Source organism: Dipteris shenzhenensis, chromosome 17 (genome assembly GCF_047967505.1).
Source record: "Dipteris shenzhenensis isolate YYH24624 ecotype China chromosome 17, Dip_SZ_1.0, whole genome shotgun sequence".
Classification (NCBI taxonomy): domain Eukaryota; kingdom Viridiplantae; phylum Streptophyta; class Polypodiopsida; order Gleicheniales; family Dipteridaceae; genus Dipteris; species Dipteris shenzhenensis.
In genome coordinates, this window is record NC_141612.1 from 12629822 (window position 1) to 12647850 (window position 18029).

At 44.8% G+C, this 18029-nt stretch overlaps 1 protein-coding gene across 2 annotated transcripts in view; it reads right to left on the bottom strand.

The window, feature by feature from the left end:
- Positions 1 to 18029, bottom strand: part of PEX6 (peroxin 6) — a 105186-nt gene that overhangs the window by 20655 nt on the left and 66502 nt on the right. The window contains exons 7-13 of one of the 2 annotated variants that reach the window (XM_087388234.1): positions 14068 to 14436; positions 13373 to 13444; positions 13110 to 13196; positions 12872 to 12994; positions 12631 to 12741; positions 867 to 905; positions 659 to 780 (exon numbers count right to left, since the gene is read on the bottom strand). In XM_087388234.1, the coding sequence (XP_087244360.1) occupies positions 659 to 780; positions 867 to 905; positions 12631 to 12741; positions 12872 to 12994; positions 13110 to 13196; positions 13373 to 13444; positions 14068 to 14436 (923 nt within the window). Of the gene's footprint in view, positions 1 to 658; positions 781 to 866; positions 906 to 12630; positions 12742 to 12871; positions 12995 to 13109; positions 13197 to 13372; positions 13445 to 14067; positions 14443 to 18029 lie in introns of both variants that reach the window. The other variant, XM_087388233.1, reaches the window with a different exon arrangement.

Genomic DNA, 18029 nt, shown 5'->3' on the forward strand with positions numbered 1-18029 from the left:
CTGCCTCTGACCACTAAGTCCTCCCTCCGCGTGGGCAGGATTACCGTTTTCCAGGCTACCCTGGCTTATTGTTTCTCATGCCATCTGATCCTGCCACAAGAAGTTGGGCACTGCCTGAGCTGTCCCATGCATCCTTTGTGAAAACACCAACATGAGGCTATATACTAGACCTGGCTAGGAGGACCTAGTGGGCCACGAGGGCCTGTCTCGCTACGAAGAGTTTGGACAAGCGCCTATACAAGAGCAAGTGTCGCACAAATCTCTAGCATAGGGGCAATATGTTGCTTTGTTGAAATGTCAATGCCCACCTGGTAGCTTAAGTACCTCACTGTCTTACCTCTCGGGATCCGACAGAAGCAAAGAGTGGCCCCCCAATTCATGATCTCCTAAACATTCTCAGTTGCCATGAGGAAGCCGACTGATTTGGTATAGTTGATAGTGACCACACCACTCCCTTGATCAAGGGAGAATGCCAATCTCAAACTTGGCAAATTGTTCAATTACAAACTAATGTATCATATTGTTGTTTTTTTGAAAAGCTAGATATCTCCTTCAAGATTTTAGAAAAGTATCATCCTTGCAACGCAAGCAATATATGACAATCAATCAAATTCCTACAAGAAAAACTCGGAATTTGGAATTACATAGTAAAATTTACCGTTGCCTATAAGAAAATTCTGCACTTATGCCCACATAAAGCAGTTTGTCGAATCGACCAGGACGCAAAAGAGCAGGGTCTATAAGATCTGGACGATTACTGGCTCCAATTATAAATAGGTCCTGAACAGCATCCATGAAACAAGATCAGTTTTAATGGTCACGAATACAAGTGCTCAGCCAACTAGTGTCAAAACCTAGGACTGTACCTGCTGGTCTTCATTCAATCCATCGATTTCTGCGAGCATCTACACAAAGATACAAAAGTTACTCTCTCTCTCTCTCTCTCTTTCTCTCTTCTCCCCCCCGCCACCCCTCCCCCCCCACACACACACACAAATTATAAATGCACATACATCACAAAAAGAATCCATGAAGCATGTACATGAGGGAAAAAACAGGCAATGGTCTGTCTATAGAGATGGCAAAGTTCACACAAATCCCAAAAGGACATGCGGTCTATGAGACTATGGAAGCAACACTCTTTTGATGACTGGTGGAATACTAACACCAAGGAGATTACTTCAATGACCTGGGACAATAAATGCTATTTTTGTGAGACATGTGACAGTCCTAGGAGTGGGCTACAGGAGGTCTCTGAATGTGTAAGGGAATCCGTAGTGTCAAGGATGCATGATTCTCCATTTGTGTACATACACAATGAGACTGAAAATGTCACTTTTTGTGTTCTCTCCAATCATACTTCACTTATTATTAGTAGTCTTGCACAAGCATGACTTCCAATAGACACCTGAAATTTTATTTTATTTTTTGCAAAAAAGAGACTTCTATTAAGTATTAAAGAAAACCGTTAGAGCAAGCTCCATACGGGAATACGGGATACACCATGCAATGCATGAAAAGCTCAAGAGCCAAAAAGAAAGGATTGGGGCTGATAGTGCCATCTCAATCCGGTAGCAACCTCCGAGAAAAAGGGAGAACCCCTCCAAACTCCAAGAAATACAATCCTCCTAGAAGAGGCTGCCCGTGAAGGGCCCTGCATGCTAGCCTATATGGCTATCAAAGTGTGAACCGTGTCACTCCAAATACCCGTGAACACCTGTGATGGGTGTATCTGTGTGTCATCCAAGGCCTCTATGCATCTGGCTCTCCAAATGTGCCAAGAGGAAATGCTAGCCAAAATCTCCCAAGAGGTGTCCACTGAAGCATGTGAAGCTCTGAAAGGAATATGTGGTACATCCTGAAGAGAGCAGGGCTCTATCTCCTATCGGCGGATCGAGAGTGCCCAAGAAGAAGGCTCACCCTCATAAAACACCTGGGGCCCAGTAAGGGATAACCATGTGATCGAGCCCCAAGTCATGAAGAAAGGGGAAGTATGAAAAATGCTGAGTATCCGAGCAACTCCTTTCCAAACAATTCTCGCTTGATTGCAGTCCCAAAGGCAATGTCGCACTGACTCTTCTGCAAAATGACAACGAGGGCAAGTGGGATCAGTCCCAAATCGTGATCTCCATAGGTTCACTGCAATCCCTCCATGAATAGAAAGCCAAAAGAAAAGAGTGATCTTTCTATTTCTGAGGGATTTCCAGAGCCTCCTCTAGAAATTCCTATGCAAATTTGCAGTGATGAAGAAGCTATCCCAATGGGGGGCTCTGGAGGGAACCCAACCTCTACTGCTCAGCTGAAATCTCCTGGCATTACCAACCGTGAAACGAAAGAAGGGAATCCCCCTCTCTCGGTGCCCATGATCTATCCACTCCCACTCTCCTGGGTCCCACTGCAAGCACCTGATAGGTGCACCTCCATATAACCACAACCTCCAGGATCCCAGGGCCAAGAGCAGAGGGTCGGGCATCCCAAATACCTGACAGGAACACCCCTCTGAATCCAAGAAAAGCCAATGTTAACTCCCCAGCCTGGAGTGTCCTCATCACTGATCCAAAAGCCAAAGGATTTATGCCAATTGATGTGTGCCCCTACAGCTGAGCAAAAAATATCCAAGGCTGTCTGGAAAGAATCAAGTGACTGCGAAGAGGCCTCAATAAAAATAGCAGTGTCATCAGCCAACTCATAGTCAAGAAGCTCCTGCTCCTATCTCAAGGGCAATCTCAACCCATAAAGCTCAGCCTGAGATCTAAGGAAGATACTCATAGCTTCTGCCACAAAGAGAAAGAGGAAGGGAGCTAAAGGGCATCCCTGACGAATTGATCTGGAAATCTTAAACCTGTCACCCCTTACCCCTCCAATCAAAACCTGGCTGTGGGCTGATCTGTAAAGGGAGGCCACCCCTCTAATCCATGCATCTGAAAATCCAAACCGTTGAAGAGTGCCCTCAAGAAAACCCCAGTCTACTCTGTCATAGGCTTGCTCAAAGTCCAGGAGTAGAACTGCCAGCCTCTGCCCACTCTGCATAGCCCACTCTGTGGCTTCCCAAAAGGAAAATATATTATCAAATATGCTCCTGCCATGCACAAAGCTTGTCTAAGTATCATGGATGAGGTCTGGAAGAAGGGGCTACAACCGGATGCTGATCGCCTTGGCCAAGATTTTGTACAGAGTGCCCAAAAGAGTGATGGGTCTCCAATGGGATACAAAATTCATGTTGCCACCTTTCGGGATATGTCCCTCGGTCAGTGAGTCAGGCATCTCACCCGAGTCCCAAATGCCCTGCAGGGCTGAAGTAATATGATCACCTATCATATCCCAAAAGGCTGTAAAAAAAGGAGTAAGACCATTGGAACCAGGGCATTTGCCCTTATGAAGGGCGGAGAGAGCACTCTTGAATTCTGTGTTGGTAAAGCGTGCATCAAGTGAGCATATCATCTCTAGTGTGACCAACACAGGTAAACTCTGCCAAATCTCATCTCTAGCCACATCTCTGGCCTGAGTGTTAGGACCTGCGGAAAGAAGGGAGGCATAGAAAGCTGTCGCTAAGTGCATGACGGTATTCGGATGAGACTGTAAAATCCCATCAGAGTAAATAAGCTGCCTGACACTCTCTACTATGTCTGGGACCAAGTGTAGAGAAAAAGTGTTTATTGACTCCCCCTCCCATCTGTATCCAAAAGGACTCCCGTGCATGGAAGGCATACTCTACTCTCTGATCAAGTGAGCCCTTGCTGTAGCAAGGCGCTCCTGTACCCAAGCATCAGATGGTCGTTTCTGCTCCTCCCTCTGCAAGGCTGCCAACTACCGGCGGACACCAATCTCCCGCCTAAGTACCTCACCTCGTCGAGCACTAGCAACGGAGTGATAAAAGTCACTGATATTGACAAGTGCTGTGGCCACATGTGAAGGACCGCCCCCCCCCCCTGCATGTGAGAAACCCAGATCTCCAAGACTGCCTCTGTGAGGGTCTCATCCGTGTATAAGGCATCGGGGATCCTGATACTGTGAGACCGTCCTCTCAGATGGGGCTTTGAGATGGATAAAACTACCAGAAAATGGTCGGAAGTGGAAACACCAGGTGCAATGCAAACTGTCCCCCCTCTATCAAGAGCCCAGTCATCCACATAGAATCTCTCAATCCGGACATGGATAGGCATCTGTACCCTATGGTTCGACCATGAAAACAAAAGTGATTGAGACTAAACATGAAATGCATCATCTGACCAAACATTTGTGCCACTGAACCTGAATAAGAGGCATCCCAAGCTGCTCTCTCGAGGAAATGAATACCACCTTCTCTGCCTCCTTGTTTATCAGAAGGTGCCTCAACCATGTTGAAGTCACCTCCAATAATCCACGAATCTGCAATGTCAGCCCACGAGATCAACTCTTTCCAAAATAGAACGCGGTCCCCTCTGTTGTTCGGAGCATAGAGGTTGAGAAAACCAACCTTACGTCCATCAATCAGAAGTAAAATCCACTGGGCCCTGGAGGGGGTTATGGTACCGTGTCCAATGATCAAAGGGAGAATAGAATCTGAAATTGATATGCATGTACCTTCTCTGGTTCCCAAGGCAGGAAGCCAAAAAGTCCTGCTTGAAAGTAGCTTACCTGACTTGGAGCAATCTCTGACATCCAGTTTGTGTTCTTGAAGAAAAAGCAAGTCTAGGGAACCACCCGAAACACCTGGATGAAGCTGATTCCTAATCAGCTGTCTGCGACGGCGATGAGGGATGCTGCCCAATCCCTGTATATTCCAACTGGCTATCCTCGTCGGCAGGAGGAAGCGGGTTGGAATACCTTACCCAACCTGGTGGCGGAAAAAGAACCCTCCACCGGAGCTGACCTCCTACCATACACACGAGGTCCAAGGGGAGGAAAGTCCATAGGTGAGAGAGAGAAAGATCTCTCAAGAGGGATGCTGATAACTGGCTCTCCGAAAGTGGAAGGTACAAAATCATCATCTGGGAGGTCAGAGAAGTCCTCGAGAGCGAAAAAGGAGTTGCCCTAAGCCAGTCCTGGGGAGGGGGTGCGAAGGATTCCTACCGAAGCAGGGATAGAATGTAAGACCCCTTCCCTCTATCCACAGAAGGAGGCACCTGTACTGAGTCCTGATCAAGAAGTGCTGCGGATGAGGTGCCAACAACCTGGGCTGTTGAGGAAGGTACAGCTTGATCCTGGGGTGGAGTCGAACAAGGCTCCGAATACTAGTCTCCTCCCGAGGCTCCAAGGGGGCTTTCCACGAAGAGGGGGGATCTCTGCTACCACACCAAACCTCTCTCCAATAACTGAAAGAAGCCGGTGATAAACTGAGGGGAGACCAGGGAACCAGATGAAAACAGAAACTCCCTGCTTGTCCTCTTTAACTGGGTCAAAGCCCAGTTGAAAGGGAAACAAAAAAATCCTCTTATAGCCTAGAAACAGAAACCCAGCCTGTAGCAAATCTCTCGTGACGTATGGGGAATCTAGGCACACCTGAAAGAAGCCTTGTCCCAACAAACGAACATCCTTAAGGTGGGGGGCGAGCTCCTGGGGAAGTGCCGCAAGCATCCAATCTCTAGCTTGTGACTTGGAGGGGTGGGAGCCATGAATGCGTGCGAAGAGCGTCGTGGAACACTCATGCTCCAAATCCTTTTGCAACTGCTGTAGCTTGTCTTTTGAGAAAGTGATGGTTCTCGTGGCCGGTGTGGGCAGTAACGGATTGACTGAGTGGGAACTCATTCGTCAATCGAGGTGGAAAAGGCCGATTCAAACGCAAGGAAGAACTCCGTCCGCTTTCCTGAAGCCCAAGAGACCCCTAATGGAGAATAGAGTACTCCAGATGAGGGGAGAGGGTGAAGGGAAAGAGGGAGAGAGAGGATGAGTAGAGGAGGAATCAGCAAGGGGATAGGGGGGGCAGCAAGGAGGAGGGAGAGGAGAGGAGGGGGGATAGAGGAGAGGAGGAGTGGAGGAGAGAGGGGGGGGGAAGGGGGGAGGGCGGGGGGAGCAGCAGGTAGGAGGCAGCGCGCAAGGGCAGGCTGCAGCAGCGAGGGAGGGGAGGCGGGGGGGGAGGCGGGGGGTAGGGGGGAGGGGAGGGAGGAGAAGCAAGGAGGGGAGGGAGGAGGCAGGGGGAGCAGCAGGTAGGAGGGAGGGGAGGGGAGAGGCTGTGCGTGGGGGGGAGGAGGCAGCACGCAGGGGGGGGCTGCAGCAGCGCGGGGGGGCTGCAGCAGCGAGGGAGGGGAGTTGGGGGAGGAGGCAAGGGGAGCAGCAGGTAGGGAGGGAGGGGAGGCGGAGGGAGGGAGGGGAGGGAAGAGGCTGCGCGCGGGGGTGGAGGAGGCAGCACGCAGGGGGGGCTGCAGCAGCGAGGGAGGGGAGGGAGGAGAAGCAAGGAGGGGAAGGAGGGGGCAGCAAGGAGGGGAGCAAGAAGGAGGGCAGCAGGAGCAGCGGGGAGCAGCAGCAGTTCAGTTGGATGTTTGGCTCTGTCACATCGTCGACACCTGAATTTTTAAATAGCAACAATTTAAAAAATGAGGATGATTAGTAAATAGAGCATCATGCTTGATGACGTTCATAAATCTGCAAGGAAGGGCAATTGTAGCCCCTGAAAAGCGACAAAGCACTTAGGAGTTGTTCTACAGAAGCAAAGGGTTGACCAGCAGAAGAACCAGAGCATCGCTTCAACAATGAAGCAACAGCCTGAATATCAAGACTCAGTTTTTAAAGACATCCTCCTAAACACAAAAACATGGGGAAACATATTCACCATGTAAGGATAGTCTCGGAACCCTAAGAAACAATCTGTTTTTTCCATGTGCTCAAAAAGGTCTTGTGGGTAGCTCAAACGAGGGTTTCTTACCCATATTTGAAAAGGCAGGGTTGACAAAAGGTGAAGAAGATGAACACAGATTGGTAAGCAAGAAAGCTTGCAAAGCTTGTAACAATGAGCAACTCAAGTGAACTCCACGCTACAATGAAAGTACAAGTGTCGGCTTATACACTAAGTCCCAAAACTAGTAACATGGCACCCAAAACCTAAAAGACGAAAACTTGGTTAAGTGAACCAGTGTGGCTAACACTGCGGATGAGAAGGAGAATTTGCAACAGCAAATCTTGCCCCCACAGGTGGAAAAACAGCAGAAGAAACCCAAAGAAGCCAATAAAACTCCTCAGAAATTACCAAAATGTAAAACATATTCACCATGTAAGGATATTCTTGGAACATATCCACCATATAAGGATAGTCTTGGGAACCCAAGAAACAATCAATTTTGTTCCACGTGCTCAAAAAGCTCTTGTGTGTAGCTCAAACAAGGATTTCTTGTCCATATGTGAAAAGGCAGGGTTGACAAAAGGTGAAGGGAAATGAACACAGATGGGTAAGCAAGAAAACTTGCAAAGCTTGTAACAGCGACCAACTCAAGTGAACTCCAGGACAACTGGAAGATCGTGATGGCTAGATTGCTCAAGTTCAAAAGGGGGAACGTGACTGAAGGTGGTGGTGCTAGGCCTCACACTGCGGATTGAGAAAGAGAATTTGCAGCAGCAAATCTTACCCCACACGTGGAAAAACAGCAGAAGAAACCTAAAGAACCCAATAAAACTCCTCATAACCTACCGAAATAGTATTTTCAGACATTGCAGGGTGCAAAACTACAGGACATTCCTAAGGGTGACCAGCCAAATTACAGCAGGCAAGGGAGAGTGCTATTGGAGCCTTCATGATGCATGTGCTGGATAATGATGACCCTCGAAGGTTGTAATCAGGCCAATAAAGATGTGCATTGGAAAAATGGCATGAAACAGGAAATGGATGACTTGTGGATCTTCTAGGATGCAAGTGGGGTGTACAAGAAGAAAGTCAAAGACAATGGATCCATTGACAAGTACAAGGCAAGACTAGTTACCAAAGGGTACTCCCAAGACAAGAGGATAGACTTCACAGAGAGTTTTGCACCAGTTGCAACGTCTACTACAGTGAGAATAGTGCTTTCCATGGCAGTGCATTCCTTTCGACCTATATGGCAAATGGATGTCAAATCAGCGTTTTTGAATGGCAACTTGGATGACTTCATGAGTCACATTATGGGGTTAAGCAGGTTGTGGTACACAAAGACAAATGCCTTCTTGAAGGTTTGACATGAAGAAGGCCACTTCAGAACCCAATCTCTTTGTGCTACAGAATAATGACAGCTTCATACTTGTCATTCTCTATATAAACGATCATATGATTCAGGCAATGCTCAAACACTCATAGAGCAGCTCAAAACGACACTATGCAAAGTGTTTGAAATGCCAGCTTTGGGGCAGTTGAATTACTTCTTGAGCATAGAAGTATGGCAACACACACCTGTAATTTTTGTAAATCAAACGAAGTATGCCAAAGGCTTGCTGGAAAATTTTCATACGCAAAACAGCAAACCAATTTTAACTGCCAAGGAAATAGGTTTGAAGTTGAAACAGATGCGGATAAGCCAAATGTGGATGCCACATTGTACAGGCAATTAGTGGGCAGCTTGATTTATCTCATGACTACTAGGCCTAGCTAGCTGTGTAATCAGTATATGGCACATCCAAAGGCCATCCATTGGCTGGCAGCCAAAAGGCTCCTCAGTTACATCAAAGACAGTACGCATTTTAGCCAGTCCAAACTTCTACAGCTGCAAGGGTTTTCGACTGTGATTGGGCAGGTAGCAAAGACAGAAATTTACTATAGGCTACACTTTATCACTGAGAATTGGCAGTATTTCATGGGGGAACAAGATATAAATTCTTAGTTATTTTTCTTCCACTTAGGCTGAGTATATGGTATTACAGGATACGAGAACCAATCAGTTCTCAAATGACTGTCGTTACAAAATAAGTATAGATGCACAAAAAGTGTATCATCTGACTGACACAAATCTTGCAAAGCATTGACAATCAAGTGTGACTGCACAATGCCCATTAAAAAAGCATGTAGTCATCAATTTAGAGCGGCTACTTTTTTTGTCTGTACCGTATATCACACTGCAATCGTCACCAAATGCTCAAAATGAGCTCCATAATTGAGTGTGATCCAAAATGAAGATAAAGTAACATAAAAACGCTGAAATACAGCTACGGCTGTAATATGCCATTGCATTGGGATGTATGCCAATAAGCATTCACCTCAAAAACACATTTGATTCCAATTTTGAGTCCGTATGACTATATAGACATCCGTACGACTGTACACATAGGATGTGTGAAAACTTGTAGCAACCTTGTGTCGCTGAAATCTGCAAAAATGATATTACAAACTGCAAAAACGTTGCCTTCAGCTATGTGCACATGTCTGGAGCTCAAAAATGAGCTGTAACTAATTCAAGTACGCTGGACGTGAGTTGGGAAAAGTTTGGAGATAGGCACCAACAGTAAAAACAAGTTGCTCTTCAGTGGAAGAGGCTTCCATGAACATTTGCAAAAGCTCTTCACAACAGAACCCACAAAAAACGAAGAAAGGATGTGGGAAGGAAAAGGCTCCATGCACAAAACCTCGCTCTAATGTAAAATAAACACAACTTGAGAGCAAGAAATCACAATGAACATCTCAAGTGGACTCCACACTACAATGGAGGTACAAATATGACTACTAAGCCCTAAAACTCGTAATGTGGCACCCAAACCTTAAAAAACCAAAAAATAGGCTAAGTGAAACAGTGTGGCTCACATGACATCTACAAGATCCTACAAGGTCATTCCATTAGAATATCCTTCAAAAGGATCCAAAACACAAGCCATCAAGCATTGCAAGACACCTAGAACTCTCAATCATACAAGCTTTTCCAGGATGTTGATAGGGTCTCATTCTGCTAACATTTAGGCATTGCAGCACCACTTATTGACGTCTGAAAAAAAACACAGATTATGAGGGTTCCCAAACCAAGAGAAGAGATCCAACGATGTCAAAAAATCACCTATTTTTGCATAGATTTTTAATCAACTTGACTTCAACAAACTGTGGTCGAAGCAACTGGATATGGTTAAAGGTTTACATGTTGTTATCAATCAAGATGATGGGATAGCCTAATCAGTGGGAATTATCCTGCCCCATTCACTATAAAGTGAAGCTGATAGCTAAGCATGTTTTAAGGTACGTAAGCACAACTTTGATGAATACAAGTGAAACATCAAAATTGAGCACCATAGCTTGCAGGTTTTAGAAGTCTCATGATAAGCAAAAAAGTTGGTCCTTACGAAAGTCTTGATTTTAAGATTTAAACGCAGTTGCCAGTACAATTTCAAGCTTATTGCTTTGTGAGTTTGATGATATTCCAATATAGGCCATAAAAAGAGTTAAGGCTGCCTCTAATAGAGCGCGTTTGGGTATCATCGATCCAAAGATACAAAGCAGAGGCACACAAAAAAGAAACACGGCTTGCACAAGGAGACAACAACACTAGTTGCACCATGGATCTTCGTAGAGGCCTCTCTTATAGGGAAGGAGGAGCTTGATGATAGTGTAGCGGCATCTCTCAGGTAGTCTCATTCGGGCTAGACCCTAGAGCAGAGATAGTTCGAGCAATGCCCTTGATCTAGCACCCGAACATCCGAGACCAGGAGGGTCATATGCTGGGGCAGCACATGCACATTGGCTGGGCACAGTGGGACAATGGTCTAGTGGGTCCCTGTGGGCCTAGTGTCAGCTCCTCTAGTGGCCTGAGGAGAGGCTGCGAGTGCTTCCTACCTAAGGGAAGCTAGTAGCTGGATACAAGAGATCGATAAGTCCATCCCGGAGGGATGGAAGGAGGGGCTTGGGTGGACCCCACATCCACAAACCCTCCACATTGGTTTTGTTCATTCTCTAGAATCAGAGACCCTCTTAAAGTTTCTTCCTATAGCAAGACCATAACATGCCTAATCAGGTCTTCTTCAGCATAGGATCAGGTGGATCAGAGTGGTTGGCTAATTGGGCGAAGCTGGACCATTGACCTCAAACCACTACGATATGGGCACTTTGGTTATGGGAAGACAAACCCTTGCATGAGGTGCACTAGGATCCAGACGAGTGGTTCTAGCCATCTCGGATTGGGCACTCATAATAGATAGCGGAGGTGCTTTTCTTCTCCTACACAACCCACATTGGTAGATGACTTTAGCTCGATGCATCGGGTTGGACTCCTTCATGGAGCTCCTCTGGCTTAAGCAGCAGGTGCCACATGAGGTTCTTAACAAGTTTAGGACTCTAGCCTCCGCCGAAGGAAGATCCTTATCTCTTTTGGCTGGTACACAAGGTTGTCTACCTATTGGACCGTGGTTAGAGCAGATGAGATGGGATTTGCCATTGCTATGATGATGGGGATCTAGAGACAATAGCTCGTTGACCATGGAGCTGTCCAGAAGCACAGATGATTAGGTAGTGCTCTCTTAGGATTGTGGCCAGCGATCAGTCTAGCAAGTCTTCACCTAAGATATGGTAGCTTGGCTGATAGAGGGGCAACATCCTTTTCACATTGAGAAGGTGTCATCAGCCTACACGATAGATGGACTAAGTGTCACTTGCCAGGACATTCAAGACTACACCCCCTCCCAACAGCAACCTGAGTTCTCTCCAAACGACAATGTTTGGGAGACAGTCACCACAGCATCACTACTTGGAATATCCGGGTAGCACATTGCAGTTTAGTGATGGAGGAGTATTGACCCAAACTGTAGCTACCCTCGTCAACATATGGCATGATATCACTTATACCCCGCAAGCCACTTGAGGTGGAAGCATTTATGCAAGGCATGGCCTGCAGACACTTTTTACATTCTCATGGGTCGAAAAATCTGCTGGTTGTATAGCCCTCCACCCTGGTTATTGGTAACTGTTTCCGGGATACTCTAGGCAGTGAGCTGAAATTTTGTGAAGCATACTGTATGGCAGCCAGCAGTCTTTTCTGACTGGTCAAGGAACCCATGGATCGTTGATCTGTACAGGTTTCTTCAAGAATCAAGAGTCTTCTAATAGACAGTTCTTTTCTCTGGGGGGGGGAAAAGAAGAGAGGTATTGCTGAGAAATTGAAAGCAACCTCACACATGCATATTGCTTGAAGAATGAGCTCAAAGATGAGGACTTTGAAAAACCCCATGAAAATAAGGGATGAATTTCAGGACCCTTGGAGCGTCTACACTACAAATGATCAGTACGCTGTGATGATATTGTAAGTTTGCCTCAAATTTGTTAACAATTCCTAGTATACTTTATCTGTTGCACTCTTCTCCTAATGCAAAGCATTGGGGGATGACAAAGTATGCATCTCAACATACTCCATAAACAACAACAAAAAATAGTACTTCAAAGATAGTTCAGCTTCTCATTGCATATCGATTCAAGATTTATGGGTTCTGATTTAAAAGTATCTTCTAACTATAGATACTTCTTCGACATGCCACAGATACCTCCACCTTGAACCGCTACTGCAAGTGCCTGAACTTGAGCACTCTCACATTTTCCTTACACAGTCTAAAATACATCTGCTTCCAAGCTAATGTGCATCCAAACTCCAAACATACCAGTACACTTAATACTCCCACAATTTGACAGCTAGGTACCCAACTCAGTTTGGAATGTTGTACATCCCTCTCACCCCTGTAACACAAAACAACAGTAGCATTGACTTGTCTACCACCACATCTTCTTACCTGAGACACCACACGGTCCATAACTCCTCCCGAGTCACCTGAGGCTCCACGTGCAGGGGCAAGGGCATCTAGTTCATCAAAGAAAATCACACATGGACGGGCTGATCTAGCCTGCATAAGCATTTCCAAGCAGATGCTATCAACAAGTAAATGGAAGTTCAAGAAATAGGGAAAATAATAAATCTCCACAGCAGGGATTGACCACAAGGCTGACCAGTCACTCAAGACAGCATCCGACAACCTTTTGGAAAATCTCTCGAATGTTCTTCTCAGATTCCCCTATATACATGTTGATCAGCTCTGGCCCCTTGACACTCAAAAAATTGAGGGAACACTCAGTCGCAACTGCCTTTGCCAACAATGTCTGCAAACACGTGTCCAAGCTTGACCAAATGAGAATGTGCAAATTCTCAACCACTAAGCAAGCTTGTTTTCAAATTCTAATTGGAAAATTGATCCCATCAAAGCTCAAATATTACCTTGCCAGTACCGGGAGGTCCATAAAGGAGAACACCAGAGCGTTGCCGAAGGCCTGATGCAAAGAGATCTCTATGTACAAGTGGTAGCTTTTCCATATGATACAAAAAGTTGTTAAGCATGACTCAGAAATTATAAAATAGAACACGAATGAGTCCTTGCTATAGAAATAAGGCTGCAAACAGAGCAGCCAGTCCTGGTTCAAACCTATGCTTTAACAATCAAAACTACTCAATCACTGGCTGGCACAATCTTAACAGCATACCTGGACAGTATCCAATATTGCTTTTTTTACATCTTCAAGGCCCCCAACATCTTCCCACTTTACATTGGGTACCTATTGAACAATCACATAGTGGTAGTCATGTTCATTGAGATGCAGAATGCAGTTTCATTCATATACCTAGATGAATCCAGGAACATTCCCAAACTCATCCTCTAAAACACAACATAGTGCAGTTTCAATCTCACGATAGTCACTCATAAGATTGAAAACCATAAACTCCATCATGCATAGCAGGGACTAGCTACTATGACATCCCCACTTACATCATCAGTGCCCAACAGTGGATGTAGACCATTATGCTCTCACACATACAAATCCACACACCCACACATACTTGAGCATATAAAAATATGCTCTCACACATACAAATCCACACACCCACACATACTTGAGCATCCATTTATACAAAATCTTCGTACTGAGTTTTTGTCGGCACTCCGGAGGTGAAGGGCAAACTCAGCCATGATGAAGGCTAGCACTAAAGGAGAAGGCTAATAAAAAAGTAGTCCAAATCTCTTCATTCAAGCTACAACTGCTTGTGAAATCTAAAAAATTTCATTTTAGACTCTCCCAAACGAGCATCTAAATCTAGCTGATAGGGCAGCACACCATTTAAAATAGAAAGAATTATCGCAATACCAGCGGGCCGCAGCTTGGACGATAAGGATTCTCACCTTGGGGGCACCTAGTCCAGAGGCCATCCTTGACTTGAACCGTTCAAAAGCTTTTTCCACATCTACGACACCTAATTGGATGGATCCTTGACTATCCAACTTTTCCGTGCTGATGCTCTTATCTGTTTGTGTCCATGCCTCACTACTATGCTCCCTCGGGTCGTTTTTTTTTCCTTGTATTCTGTCCTGATAGTCCAGACTGTTTTCACACGTTATCTCATTAAGATTCTCCCTTTCTTCTCTGCTGGTATTCTCGAGAACTTTGAAAATTGCAGATGCACCCGCATCTGCAACAATAGCTCGCAAGTCCCTTGGCACAACACCGGCAGTTTGGGATGCAATTGTTTTTGCCATGTGCTCCAGAGGACACTGTCGCTGGAGGAAAAAAATGTCAGACCACAAGCAAGTGAAAATTCAAACAAGGAATTTCCACAACATAGCACCAGAATGTTTGTTCCAAATTCCCCACAGTTCCAAGGTTCCCTTGGTTTTACTCCCATAAATTAATTTTACTGAAAGTGTGACAATATAAAAAACAAAACAAAACCCAAGCAGGAATCTCTACCACCACATAAAGCCATTTGGTCTTACTTCCATAGATTAATTTTGTTAAAATTGTGACTATTTGAAAAACAAGACAAAACCCAAGCAGGATCTCTACCCCTACATAAAGCCGCAAAGCTGGTTCATATCTCCATCTCACTGCTGACCCCTCTCCTATGGAATATAAGTGCACCAATAGAAAAAACAAAGCCACAAAGTTACCCAGTAGACAGCAGATTATTTAAACTTCCTGTCACTAATTCAAACAGCACACAAATCTAGGATTGGAGGGGCATAAGCATCCAAAGGCATCCAAGGGAAGGTGTAGAGTCCTGCTGTCCTCAGATATAATATTTCCCTCTTGATTGCACAATTCTACTTATCTTCCACCATAACGCAGCTAAGTAGCTGTAGCCCATGCACTAGGCGTCTAAATCCCGTGAGAGTCCCTGCTACGATTTACCACGAAAAGGCAGTGAAGTTTCACACCTTTCAGGTCTACAAGCACTGTTAAGATTCAAAGAACACTACATACATGACATACTATAGATGTTATTAACTCCAATATAAAATCATAAGCACACGTTCTTTATAGCACTAACAAGTGCGTGCATAGACATTCTCCCATTTCAGCTCGAAATTTGCTTCAGGAGAGACGCCCAGGTCTAAAATCAAGAAAACTGTTCCAAAACAAGTCACAAAAGTGCAAAACATCTGTAATTTTCCCTGATTCCGTGGCGGCCTGCTGCAGCACGCATGCCCATCTGCCTAAGGAAAACCTGAGGGTCATCATTACCCACTACATGCATCATGAGGGGTGCATTTGCACTTTCATTTGGCTTCTGTAATTCAATTGGTAAACTCCTCTTGCTGCCCTCCAGCAATTTTTTATCCTCCATTAACTTCGCGTACTATCTGGATAATTCCTCGGAGTTCATTTTGGCTTGTTCGGGCTGCTGCAATTGTTGCTGCTGCTGCTGCTGTTAATCAGCCTGTGCTGGCAAATTTTGCTATTGCAAATTGTCTTTTGGTCCTCTAAGACATCACTTTTCGGTGAAAAAGGTAAAGAAGCATCCTCATCCTTCTACCAATTACCTTACAGGATTCAACCTGTACTCTTCGCCTTGCTCGCGATACCCAATGAAGATGCATTTGTCTGCCTTGTTGGCCATGTTTTATCTTAGCTATTTCCGAGTATGAGGATAACAGAGACAACCAATGACTTTCAAAACCAACTTTAAACTACCAGAAAACCATTGTGAAACCACCACGGTTATTTGAGTCAATCGTCAACAATCACACTGGTCAACAGTCAACCATTGTACTTGTTTGTAACCACCACGCTTGTTTGCCACCATCATGCTAGTTTGGCCAAAAACCTTAAAAAACAGAGATTTTAACAGCTTTTCCCAAAAATAGGTTACGTCCATGTGAAATATCTTCGTATAAGAGTCTCAAAACTGCATAAACACCCACGTGAAGTTGTAGAACAGGTCATGCCATTCAATTTGAGTGGCGCAATGCGCCCATTTCAATCTCTGGATCAAAAGTTACAGCACTATGAAGTTTGTAGCTGTGAACAGTCCTGCACGCGCGCGATTTCATGTGTTAATGTAGAGATTCCAGGGATGATTTCGTCCACCTTATACAAGGGGAAATAACCTCAAAAATGAGCTTGAGGTGTTGCTGAAAAGGTCGGGCTTATGTAGGAAGCAAAGGGCCTTAGAGAGGGCTGGAAATTCACTCACAAACGTCCACTGTGCTAAAACGAGCTGAGGTTGAAGTAAGTCTAATCCTTTGAAATGAATTGTCTTCTCCCAACCAAGTGACGGCAAGCATAGAGATCCAAGCATGTGAATGTAGACTTTGAAGCAGAAAGGTCAGTACCTAATGCTCTGATACCAAATGTTGGCGAGATTGAATGGTGAGCACACAGAAAAGGTGATGGAGATGAACCCTTGATACGATGATGCCAAAGAGTCCAAAGAATTGACATAAGATCCTTGCCCTCCATTTTCTCACCAATGGCTAGTACTACTCAGTGACTTCTTTGAGCTTGATGAGATGAGTGGCTAGGTCATATCTCCCTCTCTCATTCTCAAGAGTGAAGCTGTCCTTTGAGTTACAAAACTCTGCCTACATTATTTATCTCAAGTAGTCCTATAAAATCTTCCAAGATTCTCCAGCAGTCTTTGCACTTATTATATTATTTAAGGAAAATCCTGATATTTGCAATAAGAATGAAACTGTGCTTGTAGTTCGGAACATCTGATCAGACAGCAAAAGATGTTTTGCTCACAGAAAATCCACCTCATAATGTATATTTGGCTGCTCAGGCTGCCTGCTTGCTGCCTGGAGCTGCATGGAGTGCTCCCAGGTCATTACGAGTTGTATGCTCTAGTTTGCAGAAGTTCCAGTGATAGAACTTCTCCAACTTGCTGTTTCTTCTCTATGTCATTTCCATGAACGTACTTGTGAGAGACTACTTTATAGGGTATGAACATTGCGAACTACAATGGAAGTGGGATTTGTAAAACACTAAACCCTTAGACTAAGTTTAAGTTTTAGAGGCAAAACATGCCAACATGCCACATTCATGGTGCAAAAATATATTATTGCAACGACCTTTGGGGACCCTAGACTACTTCATTGAACTAGAATCACTAGGATCCTATAGACTGGTTGCAATGTCGTAACCTAGTGTAGATTAGATATTAGAGCCCATGAGGGCATTATCCAATCCATAACAGGCATAGTTGGGTTTCTAAGCCTTGAAGGAAGGTAGGGTCTCCTTATTCATGCTAAGATATTGCCTGCCCCATCGTTAAATATAGATGAAAAACAAGTGCAACATTCTTCCCTTGTTCTTGAACAACTAGATGTAGGATGCACAGAATACAACGTGTAGACTAATCCTTATTGCAATCACAAAAACCATCTAGTAGATCATCGAGGTGTGTCTCCCACTTTGGATCAACTAGGGATCCTTCTATTGGCCACAATGCCAAATATGAGAGAACCACAAGTCCACGTCTTTTCTAGCACTTGCCAATGCCTGATCCACCTCCGGAATGTACTCCAAACAAGTTTGTAATGGGGACTAAAGTTTCACAACATTTGTCATGGTATGATTTGGACCTTGTGGACCGTTTTAGAAAACAACGACACTTTATTCCATGTCACAAAAAACTAAAGTTGCAATATTGTTTCTTGAATCTCAAGTATAGATTTGTTTACCCTAAGTACAAGTATGCAAGCAAACTTTCATGAGCTTTAAAAGATACTTGGGTACAAAACAAGAAATGTTACATCCTCACTTATGGGGAAGTGCCTATGGTGGAGATTTCTACAACTTAACCAATTCATTTGATCCACACAAAGGATACGTACCTACAACTGCCCATTGCATTGCAAATAAT